This window comes from Polyodon spathula, chromosome 25, assembly GCF_017654505.1.
Source record: "Polyodon spathula isolate WHYD16114869_AA chromosome 25, ASM1765450v1, whole genome shotgun sequence".
NCBI lineage: Eukaryota > Metazoa > Chordata > Actinopteri > Acipenseriformes > Polyodontidae > Polyodon > Polyodon spathula.
In genome coordinates, this window is record NC_054558.1 from 6,556,916 (window position 1) to 6,569,641 (window position 12,726).

General features: G+C 42.2%; 1 protein-coding gene across 1 annotated transcript; it reads left to right on the forward strand.

The window, feature by feature from the left end:
• The first annotated feature begins 247 nt into the window (after positions 1 to 247).
• On the forward strand, positions 248 to 9,139 carry LOC121300364 (N-fatty-acyl-amino acid synthase/hydrolase PM20D1.2-like). The gene is made up of 13 exons (XM_041228934.1): positions 248 to 668; positions 1,233 to 1,319; positions 1,927 to 2,159; positions 2,571 to 2,657; positions 2,772 to 2,905; positions 3,620 to 3,739; positions 4,154 to 4,229; positions 4,665 to 4,726; positions 5,560 to 5,638; positions 6,211 to 6,282; positions 6,675 to 6,840; positions 7,771 to 7,870; positions 7,949 to 9,139. Exons 1-13 carry the CDS (start codon positions 425 to 427, stop codon positions 8,076 to 8,078), a joined length of 1,590 nt encoding a protein of 529 aa, XP_041084868.1. The 5' UTR covers positions 248 to 424; the 3' UTR covers positions 8,079 to 9,139.
• The last annotated feature ends 3,587 nt before the right edge of the window (positions 9,140 to 12,726 follow it).

The following is a 12,726-nucleotide window of genomic DNA, read 5'->3' on the forward strand; positions in this document are numbered from 1 at the left end:
CTGTGAAGGTGATGTCACTGTATTTCTTATGACTTAAGAACATTTAAATATCTCCAGAAAACCAAGACAGTAATTCCCTGTGCGCTGGGGGAAAAAAAAAAAAAAAAAGCGTACTGAATCTTTCAATTACATGTAATTGCAAGGAATTACCACAAGGTGGTGCGATTATTTTGAAGCGTGTTTTGATTTTAATGAATGCATGGAACACTGCCGTCTAATTGCTACGCTTATATTCGTGCAAGTACGGTAAACTTCACATCACATGTGCCGCAGATTAACAAAACCAAACCTTTAGCACATATCCGATTACAATGTTTATTCAAGTACTGCCCAGGGAACAAATGCATACAATTTGACAGTCCGTGACATTCATCTGGGTAATGTGACAAGGGACAGCACAGACCACACAGTTTACGTTTTTAAAATGACAGGCAGGAAGAGCACAACAAGCAGAAGCACCTGCAATCACGTCAAAGTGTTCAGGCTTGTAAAATTGGCAGGCCTGGGTTTCTTGTTAATCTTTCTGCTTCTGTTGGTAACGGCACTCATAAGGACCCTCACCTTTGATACCGATGCGGGTCTCCAGCTTGCCTCGTGGGAAAAACGGGAGCAGATTCCTCCGCACATCAGCCAGCTGGAGAGACAGCAGCTAATTGCCAGATTCAAAGGTACAGTTATAAAATAAATACAAATCTTACTGTGTGTGCATACTTTCAGACTCCCGCGTAAAGCAAGCGGGCTTCAGTTGGCATCTGAACGCACGCAAATCCAGGCTCGCCCAGGTATTGTTAGAGTCCACGTCCTGACAACACACCCAACGATCGCTGTGTAGATTTGTAAAATAAGTTTATCATGACTTTTTCCAATGCATATGGAGTTTGCAGACAAGGGTCTCTGCCATATACATTAAAAGCATTTAATTATGCAATGTTTCATGAACAATACTTTTGTGCAGTACATGTGAAATAGATTCATTCTAATGTAACGTGGAGTGGGGCAGTTTTTGCTCATTTGACACCAGTCAGACAACTGTAAATGGTGCGTCATGGACAGTATTGGCCGTTTTACCCCACTTTCAATAAACATTATCATTGAATTGGTCGTCACCCCCATTGTTAATTCTCTGCGCCTAAAACAGGTGTGCACTAATCCAGGTCTTTACTGTACCCCTGTGCTCTGCCCCATTCAATCTGCTAATCCACACACGTTGCTTCGTTTCTGTTTATTTATAGATGCCATCAGAATTCCCACCGTGTCTTTCTCGCAAACTCAGTTTAACACCACAGCCCTGGAGGAGTTCCGAAACTTTCTGCTCAAAGGTAAAGCCCACGTCAGAAGGGAAATATATTTTTAAGTAAACTGGTTGATGTATATTGATTATGCAATGGGGGTTGGTGCTGAATCTCTGGAGAATGACATTTCAGACGTCTCTCTACTAGACTAAGAGATTTATTTTGTTTTATTTAGCTTTTTTGTTTTTTAAAAAAAAAAAAAGAGGTTGAAGCTGACAAAATAATTCTGTACTTTGCCCTCACCTTGCATATCCATTCACTAATTAGGTCTTCACTGTGTAGTTTTTAGCAAACATGTATTTTCATATCGAAACAAGACATCTGGTACTACTCTTGACCTTGATTGACACTCCTTGTAGCCAGTAGTAAAAAGTGCAGATGTGAAATGACCTTGAAAGTCTTAAGTGTAACAGAATTTCCTGGAAGACAAGGCAAGCAAACTGAGGGCTTTCTTTTACCTGGTGTAGAATCAGATGTTATGTTTTATAATGAAAATAAGTGTTTGCAATATCAGACATGTGAGACCTGTATAGTGAATTGATAGGTAAATGTTCTGTTAGGTTCAAGCACTTTAAGTTCTGGGTGATCAATGCACCCTTAAGTTCTGACGCCCGTGTGTCTGTTCCTTTGCCAGCCTTTCCTACAGTCTTCTCCTCCGCTCTGGTGAAGCACGAGGTGGTTGCGAACTACAGCCACCTGTTCACGGTGCCAGGCTTGGAGCCGGATCTGCAGCCCTACATGCTGCTTGCCCACATCGATGTGGTCCCTGCCAGCCAGGAGGGCTGGGACGCCCCTCCCTTCTCTGCCCAGGAGATTGACGGCTTCATCTACGGGCGAGGGACCATTGACAACAAGCAGTCCCTCATGGTAAGAGGTATTAGACTGGCAACTACACTTCTGCCATCAACATTAAAAAAGTCCTTCTTTTTGAATTGGAAAATAAGTAATTCCTGGTGCAGAGGTGACACGCTGGAGGTATTGTGAATCTGATGATCTTTCTTTCTCTAATGAAGATCATGTTTTGGAATTGCTTAGATGCTTCTCCTTCAGTCCACATTAACACATAGATACGTGTCTTATTTATTCTGCTCCTTGATCTCTGTATGCTGCTGATTTAAGTTTGAGCCACGCATGTTTTTACTGTGTTGTTTGTACTTTGCAATTGTCCTTTTATTGTTTTCCAGGACCCCCTTGTAAATGAGGTCACAATCTCAATGGGTAAATCTCCTGGTTAAATAACTAACCAAATAAATCCATATGCATGTTGTGTTTTTAAAGGGAATCCTCCAGGCTTTGGAATATCTGTTAGAGAGAGGCTACAGACCCCGACGCACCTTCTACATTGGGTTCGGACACGATGAAGAGGTAAAGCAGCTGTTTAATCACACGGCTCTACCAAAAACATCAAATCCGCTGCAATATGCTTTCCTGATTTCATTTCAGGCTCTGGGCTAGTGGCTGTGTTTTGTTTGTTGGCAGGCGAGCGGTCTTCAAGGCGCGATGAATATCGTTGCCCTCCTGAAGTCGAGGGCAGTGAAGCTGTCCTTCCTATTGGACGAGGGCTTGGCCGTGATGGACGGGATAATAATTGGTTTGCAAGGACCAGCAGCTCTGTAAGCCAGAGCCCAGAAACACACTGCAGAGAGGGCCCAGTCACACTTTTTTTTGTTGTTCCTGCTAAGCAGAACACCCACCTGCATGCCCCACCCCTTTTCATTCCTAAACTCAGACTTGACGGTGTTGGGACATCTGTAAGACATACATGTTATCCGTTTTCTAATTGGGCCGTTCTGTAGGTATTACACCTTTAGCTCTTTTCTGCTAAGTAGTTTTGCGTGCAAGACTACTGTAGTCTACTAGTTTCAATGTCTATAAATAACATAATAAAATAGCATACCCATATTACAAAAGTTTGTCTCAGTAAAAGCATAGCAAAGTGTAGTAAAGCCTGGTAAAACGTAGGTACGCATTGTAAAGGATAGCGAGGTATGGTAAAGCATGTTAATAAACCTGGCAAACCAGGGTAAACTATGCTAAATGCAAAAACACTGTGATAAACTTTTATAAGGGCAGAACCAGGTGCCACATGACTGCTGTGTCGGGTGGAGCTGTTCTTCCCAGACTGCTCTAGGAGTAGGGTTATTTTTGTTTAAAGGTCTGGTGTATTGAAGGAGTCAATGAGGGGAAAAAAACAGCTTTTAAAATATTTGTATTGAATTGTTTAACTCTCTCCACTGTGCTGAAGAGCCCTGAAGTCTCCAGCATGTGTGTGCAATGCACACCACACTTTCTCTGTCTGATCCCATGGGTTCCTGTGTCTGGTACAGCATTGGCACCAGTGAGAAGGGGCAGGGCAGCGTGAAGCTGAGCGTCTCCACGGAAACCGGGCACTCCTCCATGCCTCCGAGTGAGACGAGCATCGGTATCCTGGCAGCGGCAGTGTCCAGGTGAGGAGAAGGGGGAGCAGTGCCCTGAACGACTCCTCCGGGGGCTCCCCTGGTAAAAGCATGACAGGGTGGTGTGCAGGGGGAGGGGGGCCATCCAGCCAGGGGAACACAGGTTTGCATCTTGGCTGTGCGAAGTCACCGGTCTTCACCAGGGATCCCAAGACGCGCAGGCAGTAGTCCAGCAACAAGACTTCATGCAACAGAAATAGGGAAATATTGAAATTCTAGTCCCGTATTTATACTCTTAAGCAGCAATGCCCGCCAGAAGGAATTCCAGAGCAGATTGGTGGTACAGAGCTGTAGCTATTTCTGGGCTGTGTTGCAATGTTCCTGTTTACTGCTGAAATGATAAAATGCAGTGGCTTACTGCACAGTTACAAACCTGTTCTGTGTTTTTTTTTGTTTTCTTTCTAGGCTGGAAAGGAACCCCATGCCCAGACTGTTTGGATTAGGACCAGAGCTGGCTACCTTTGAGCACCTGGCTTCCAAGGCAAGTCTGAAACTCACAAATCCCTGTCGGCCAGCCCAGACTGCCTTTGAGTTAACGCCAGCATTCCCATAATGCATTTCCATTGCTGTTGCACTGTCTGTGGCACTATCGTTGTTCTCTAAATCTGATTGGAGTAGCCAGAATTCCACTCAAATCATGTGACAGTGTAACCTTTCAACTCTGCCAGCCCCACCTACTCTACATGTGTACCATATAGACAGAAAGAGGGTCCGACACAGTTACAAAGTTACACTGACACGTGATTTCAAGGGACTAAGCAGATAGGGTTTGACAGACAAGCTCAAAGACAGATTTAGAGAAAAATGGGAACAACTCAGTATTAGTTAGCAAGGTCTGTGTAGCTGTCCTGTTTCTACACTCTACGCATTGAAAGCGTGAGTAAATATTCCTGTCTCCTTCTTTACTGTTTTACAGTTCAGCTTACCTCTGCGATTCGTTCTGACCAATCTTTGGCTCTTTTCCCCTCTGTTAAGCAGGTAAGAATCTGTTTGAATGCCTCATTGCACTAATTGCATAGCATAGCCAATTACAGCAACAGGCTGTTGTTTTGTTTGTACAGCACAGCTACCCTCCTCGTTATAGTGAATGGAATATGGGTTAGTTAAATAGTAAGCCTTTGCTGCAGCGTGGAGTTTGTGTCTGTGTTAAATATTACAAAAAAATACGAGGACTTACACTGGGGTTAGTAGTTACCAGTTTCCTGCTGGCTTCTGTGACTCGGCATCAAACTTTCCACCCTGAAGTAAATGCTTAGTGAATCAGAATTCTTTCTGACACATGGAAACTTTTCTTCCATCTAATGCAATAGAGGATTAATAGTTATCTGTGTGTTGCCTCAAGAGGTGAAACCGTAGCGGTGTACAGTGAATGTAATGGTGTACAGTACCGAATGAATTGAACAGGGTTTGTATTACAGTTGTAAACAGTAAAAGCAAAAATAGATGTAACTCTAAGCCTCTATTACTATGCTGTGTGGTTTGATTGATTTGTTTAATCGAGCTTCTTCCTTGTGCAGTGGAAAGTTACGCACCACACATGCAAAGTGACTGGAGTCAAACACAGGTCGACTATCTCTTATAAAAGTGTCCCATAGTAAAAACAAAGTGCAACAGAGCACAGTGAAAGCATGGTAAAGAATATCGAGGTATGGCGTAAATCATATTCATGGCAAATCAGGATTATCTATGAGAAATGTATAGTATAGCAAGCTTACAACCTCTCAGTAATTTAAAACACAGTCGGCATTTAACGGCAGAGGCCTCTGCTGTCCTTCACTGCTTTGGTTTGTTTCTGGTGTCTGTTTTCGTAGGGTTCTTGAAAGAAAGCCTGAGTCCAACGCTTTCATCCGGACCACCACTGCAGTTACCATGTTTAACGCTGGAATAAAGGTACGGCTCTTTTTTTTATTCCTGTTCCATGAGAGAAGAGTAAGAGGGGTGAGACTGACACTGTCTCTGCGATCGGAGAGCGTGGAAGGGCATTCCAGGGGAGCTAGATTTGTTCATAAAAGATTCAATTAGGCTGGCATGTTGGGTTGCAGATGTGCTCTAGGCAGAGTAAACCATTCCTTTTTTTTCTAAACGTAGAAAATGAAACAAAGTTTATGCTAAACTAATGGCCAGTTATAATGCTGTTTTCATTGCAGCCATTTTAACATGGTGAGACTTGAGATGGTATACCAGCCTGGAACCAGAAGTTACAGGTTAAAGCCTGCAGGTGGCGCTGTTACTGCTGAAATAACGTGGTGTGCATGGGAACTGGAAATGCTGAAATATCGGTCCTTCACATCCAAAGGAACTCGGCTGGCATTTTCCTCCAGGGCTTGATTATAGACCAGCTTTACTATTGCAATTCAAATACAGTGAAGGGTGACTGACAGGTGGATGTAACTGTTCAATCTCAGTGATTTAATGGCTGCCTTGTTCTTTGTCTGTGTTTGTTTGCTTTCTCACGTTTCCAGTTAAACGTTATCCCACCGTATGCAGAAGCGCTTGTGAATTTCCGGATCCATTCTGCACAGACCCTGGAAGAGGTGAATATCCTAAAGGATTTTTCCGAATGTGGTGTTGGCTGCGGGTTTGTTTAAAAAGTCCACTCCTTCCTGTTCTGTACATGAAATCAGGAGCAAATGCTACAACTGCCATTGCTTGTACAAGGAAGCAACTTTCTACCAGGGGTCCCCAGTTTCATACTGAAAGTACTACAAGAGGGCCCTGTTCACAAAGCTCCTTGTTTTAAGAAACTTTTTGCTTTCAGGAGTGATTATAAATGATTATTATTCATAATAATGTATTTTTTATGCAGTGCCTTTGTCAGATCTGGAGCTGTTTAAAATTCTAAATAGATTATTATATTTTTATTTTGTTTATAAACATAGCTAGACAGATAGATTACCAGTGAGATGCCTCCTCTTGGTCTGTGTAGGTTCTGCAGATCGTCAGAGACACGGTGGCTGACGAGCGTGTGAAGGTGGACCTCATCAGCGGATTTGATCCTCTCCCCGTCAGCTCCCACAGCGAAACATCCTTCGGGTATCAGATCATTAAGAAAACAGTGCTGGAGCTGTTCCCTCAGGTCTCTGTGGCACCAGGTATCCAGCTTTGATGCAACTGCTAAGAACCAGCACAGCACAAACCCCACTGAACTGCAGCAGAAACTCTATATACAGCTATGGCCAAAAGATTTGCATCACCCTATAGTGTTAACTAATTTTGCTTCATGAAGTCGAATGAAACCTGCTGAATAATGTTACACTGACATATTGAATTACATACTGCCTTGTAGTTTTCCATATACTTAATAGAAAACTGATAAAAATGAAACAATGTGACATTTCGAAATCTAACATGAAATACTGTACTACTGTTATGACGTCCGGCACAGTGCTCGGTTTTCTGTTTGTTCAAGAAGTTGTCACACAGGTTCAGGTTCTTTCACATATAGAAACCCAGTGAAAGGTGACGTTAGCAAGGCGTCCACCAGGCAGTGTTGGTTATACTGCGCTCATGTGAGTGTTCGGTAGGTGCCCTGTGTTCAGCGCTGAATGGGCTGTTGTTTCAGCGCTGAATCACTAGGTTTTTTGTAATGTGGCTATAGGGTTTCATGCTTGCCTTTAGGGTTAGGCTTGACTATGTAAAATAATAGTGATTAGTGATCTACAAGCAGAAATAAGACAAAAAATGCCTTTGCCCTTTGGAGCAATCTTTTCCAGTGAGTGAATGGTTGGTTGTTCTGGGGAAATCGGTTCATTACCAATGTGCATCTGGCAGAAACGAGAGAGATTTGAATGTCATGGCAGGTATTTTGTGTAAGATTGAAGATTCAACACTGCCTTTGCACAAATCACTGCATAAAAATGCCAAAAGCAAACTCTTGTTTTTAAAACAGACCTTTGCTTTGTTTTTTAATACTAAAAGCAGATGTTAGTATAGCGTTTCCATTCCAGCATTTCCATTGCTGCTTGCCCAGTGGAAGTCAGCTGTCCTCATTCCTGCTGCTGTTTTGTTGTGCCCTGTCCCAGGTATCTGCGTGGGGAATACCGACAGCAGACACTTTGTCGACCTGACCAAGGAGATTTACAGGTTCACTCCGACCTGGTTCAAACCAGGAGACACGCGCAGGTGAGCCCGCCCACAGCCTTCGCAATCCGCTCCCCGTACGATGCTCTGATTGGCTAACTTTCCCATATCCCCCACCAGGTTCCACGGAATCAACGAAAGGATTTCTGTCAAGAACTACGAAGAGGTCGTGATGTTCTATTTCCGACTGTTCCAGAACTGCGATATCGGGAAGCTTCCGGAACCCCACGGCAGTGTTCACGAACTGTAGGCCAGTGATTGGACGTGATTTATGATGCGTCTGTACTGTACCTAGACTGGCAACGTGTATTAAGGATAAGAATACCGTTGCCATAATGAAGATTGAATCATTATACTAATCAAGATTGCTACAGTGGCTGAGAAATGATCACATTAATTGATGTTCAACTTGAAAAACCTTGAATCAACTCTGATCTCTCCAGTTTGCCCTCCCTGCGGAGAGTGATTCTGACACTGCTCCACTCATCTGCACAAAACCAGAGCCAGGTGACGGAGGCAAAGGTTTAGCATATGGTTTGCATTTTATTGTTTAAGCGTTACACTGGACAGGCAGTTGAGGGTTTTGGATGAGAGTGTTTTTAGGCATGGTGTCTATTTTATTGATTTAAATAGTAGCAGATAGCAACTTAATGTAAATGTTGTCAGTTTATTGTTTCAGTTTCTATTTCCAGAAAGGGTTGTTCTATTTAAAAAAAACAAAAAAAAAAAAAAAAAAAAAACACAAGTCTGGCCTCTCTGTTTTTATTTGAGAAGGCATGCTTGATTTATTTAAACCAATCTGGACACTGTGACCTACACAGGTTTGACTTGATCGCTGGAAATATTCCTGCTTTCTGACCCAAGAGTTAGGTTGCCAGTTATTATGCAGATTTCTGGCAATCTGTGTGCGTGTTATACAGCACCTCTTCAGAACCTCTCGTTGGATTGTGATGAAACCAGATGTACACATTCTAGAACCTTGTGAGGTTTGTAGAATCTAGTTTTTGTGACATTTTTCTAATCCGGCTTGTGATGGGTCACTGTGGAGGCTACATCTTGGAAACCAGTCGTACTTGATCAGAAGTTGCATGGACATAATTAAAAAGTGTTCAGGTTAGATTTCACTTGATTTAAGAGCTACAACACGAATCAGTTAGCACTGAACACTACTACTAAAATCTAGCAATGCATTTTTATTGGTAAGATTTTAATTTAAATACAGGCAGCTGAAGCAATGTTGAAGCACTGATTGTAAAAAGACAATGAAGATGCAGAGGTACACTTGATGTGAAAATAAAAGGACAAATCCAAGCTGTTTTGTGGTCTTTCCTGTGATCAGCTGCACGAGAACAAGAGGTGTAGAATCTCTGTCAAGCTTGCAAGATGAAGCAATCAAACTCGTGAACTTTGCACTGTTTAATCTTCTGTGCAGGGATGGGTGGCACTGCCATCCTGAACCATCGTGTGTGTTTTTCTTGGCCATCATTTTGTAAGGGGGCCAAGGTTTCGTTGCACAGCAGTTAGCAATGGAAAAAACAAGTTCCCCGTTCAAGTACAGCATTCTCTGTCTAGTGACTTAGTCTGAAAGAATAATTTACTGGGATTGGAAAGGGAAGTGGTACAGTAGAATACTGGACAGCATAGTAAATGTTCAGGGAATTGGAAAATAAATCTAGTGATGATTATTCTCAACAACAGCATTAAATCAGGTCAGTGAGAGGCCCTAGTAGTGTTTTTTTTTTTTTTTTTTTTTTTGTAAGTAATGTATGAACTCAGTGTTACTGGTAGATGAGCTTAGGGGCCCAGATAGCAAGCTGCTTCTAATAAAGCTGCTGATAATTGGAGGCTGGATTAAACTCGATAACAGTCCTCTTGAAAAACAACAGCTTGCTTATGAGTGCATAGTCTAGAGACCTCATTAGCGAGCATGTAGAGGGCTTTTGTCTCAACGCGCGTGAAATAAGCAGATGGTCTGTGTACCGTCTTTGAGATTCACTGTCCCGCTTTGTTTTGATTTTGTGTGGCAAACAGATTTTAGCATAGGGTGGGGGGTAAAGCGACACACCATGAGGAAAGTGCTGGAGGATGAACATCGTGCCCATTGGGTAGAGGTGACCACCAGGTCCTACACCCTTCTGCTTTTCATCCTGGTGTTAAATCCATTACCTATATAAACCAGCAGATACTGTACCAGAATCTGATGGTCATAACGATTTGGTCTTGCACCCCCCCCCCCCCCCCAGACTGACGCCCTCACTGTTGCTTCTTCTGGAGACAAATGTTCCAGCAGCACCTGAGTGTCGCAGGAGTGCCTGCACATTAACCCTAATCCTGACCTCAAACCTTTAACCCTAACCCTTACAGCCACTATCAGACTGCAAGACTGCTACTGAATCCTTCAGCGAGATGATTGAACACCATGAACATTCACGATGCTAGATCCCTCAGTGCTTGTTGTAGAATATTCTCTGTACGACAGGTGCTATTAAATATATGGGTGTTCCTGTAACATTTAGTACTAGGCAAATAGTTTTTTTTTTTAACTTTTTTTTTTTTATGATCAGATGGAAATGATGCCACAATCCAGTCTGCTTTTATATAGCGCCGTTCGTGTGGAACATCCCAGGATGCTTTGCAGTAAAAACCGTCGGCCAGTCAACTCAGCTCAGAAATAAGCAAACTCAAACGAATATGATTTTAAATTTGATTTAAAAGATTCGCCTGTTCCAGCATTCCTGTCATTTCTTAGCTGTTTGACTGGGCTTTTGACTGCTGGAAAGAGGTATTGTTCTCTACAACGTTGCCTGGCTTTGTGTTATTAACTTACCTCCTGCGGTCAGAGAATTTTCCGTCCTTTCAGCAGTTTTTGCTCAGCTTTATATGAAACATGAAAATGGCTCACTAATTCAAGCATGGTAAATCCAGTTCCCTTTGTGAAAGGTGCACTTTTACTAAGCTTTGCCTCATAGTTCCAATACCTATTATTAGAATTGTTGAATAAAAGAAAAAGTCAAATATAGTATTTTAGAACCAGTCTTGATAAATCAGCTCTACAATTGGACACACAAAAAAAATAAAATAAAATCCTGCGCGTGTGTGTGTGTGTGTTTAGTACATTCTTTAAAACATTAATTGAACCATTTTCTGCATAAAATGTTTTTAAAAATAGCTGAAGAAAGTTGTTTTGGACCCACAAATATGTTTTAATTGAATTTCTTACCTTTACTTTATATGGGGGGGGGGGAATAGCATCCTCATATCAGTGTCATGCATTTGCCTCTTCCATAGGCCCCCTGTATAAAGAAAAAAAATCTATCCCCATATGTCACCATAAATGAAAGGGTTAAAAGCTGGAATTTTTTTTGTAACTGTTTTGAGAATAGTGTACTGGAACAAGTTCCCAGAAAAAACCCAGTCTGATACATTCAGCATGGTTTGTGTTCGGCGAACCACCTTTTAAGATCTGCACAGAACATGCACCAACATAAAGAAGTCTCTTACTACTGAATACACTCGGGCATCTAGATGTAGTCTTTGAATACAATTATCTTCAGATTCTAACTAGCCAGATTATCTATTAATAGTGACTTTAAAGATTATTATTTACTCCTTGATTTTACACCTACTGTTTTTTCATAATGACAGAGAACTTCCCTTTGCGACATAAGAACTGCAAAACAAATGAAATAGTTTTCTAAATGATCTATTTTTATATTTCCTGCACCCCCACCCTCTCAAAACTGTTTCCTTTAGACTAACAGCTGTGATCAGTGACCTCATTGAGGTACTTGTCCCTTGAAAAGCCAGATCGTTAGCCAATCAGGTGATCAGATACAATTCCAGTGATCTTGCTTCCACTGCAAGTGGTACGAAAGACAGATGAACAGCGTGCTAAAAATACATAACCCTAAAACGGCAATAAACCAAAAACCGTGACAGCGAACAGAACCTCTCAGATTAAAAAAAGGAAGGATCTTCATTTTAAACTTTAACAAGGAGCCTAGTGTGGACTGAACGTCATTGGGCTTAATGTAGACTACCTTCCTGCCACGTGGGAACTAAATTCGAACATCGACCCCTACAGGGGAAAGGCCTGGGGCATTAACTTTTGGTGCCTCTTTGGTTAGTTCCCGATTCACTATATAATGCAGTCCTCAAATGCAGCCCGAGCTTGAATGGTAGCTGCAGGTGTTGTGCTGGTATTCTTGGGATCTGTGACCCTGGGAATGTGTTCAGTCAGACAGCCTGTTAGCCGTGCTGGTAAATGATGCAGCCTGACGTCCAGGCAAGCTCAGGTATTGCTGAAAACTTGCCACAGACAACAAGGCGCTTGTGTTCCTGGCTGGAGGAGCCCTGTGGGCATCAATGGGGCCTTGTCTGGGAACCGTGACGTCAGGAGAACCGGAGGGTTTGTTTTTAGGTTATAGCAGCTTTACGCTGTAAATCAATATTACACAGCTGCAATAGCCATTGCGCTATTGAGGTCCAGGGGCTTAGGCAAATGAGTGCGAGGAAAACAACAATGTATAAACAGCACAAAAAAGTAATTTCTGTTGAAATACACAAGCAGATATGTAGCTGTGAAATTGCTGTGTTGATGTGTTCTATATTGACTTCCAGGCGCTTGGCTGCAGAGTCAATAGTTGTGTACAGTTTTGGTTGTATTCCTCTATGGAAACACATGCAGTTGCTTTATTATAATGCCCCTGTTGCTCAATAATGACACAACATACCAAATAAGGACTAACAGAAACATAACTTATCATTTTACTGGTTAAAAGTTGTTTTGCACAGGTCTTTTTTTTATTATGCTTAAAACAATGACGAGTTACTGCAATGCTGCAGATCAAGATTAAACGATTTCAGAACACGCCCTTATGGAAAAAACATATTTAATA

Coding starts and splice junctions, on each gene's coding strand:
- LOC121300364 (XM_041228934.1), top strand. CDS start 425: ATGACAGGCAGGAAGAGCACAACAAGCAGAAGCACCTGCAATCACGTC. Junction 4,230..4,664: donor TTGAGCACCTGGCTTCCAAG/GCAAGTCTGAAA, acceptor ACTGTTTTACAG/TTCAGCTTACCTCTGCGATT. Junction 5,639..6,210: donor TGTTTAACGCTGGAATAAAG/GTACGGCTCTTT, acceptor TCACGTTTCCAG/TTAAACGTTATCCCACCGTA.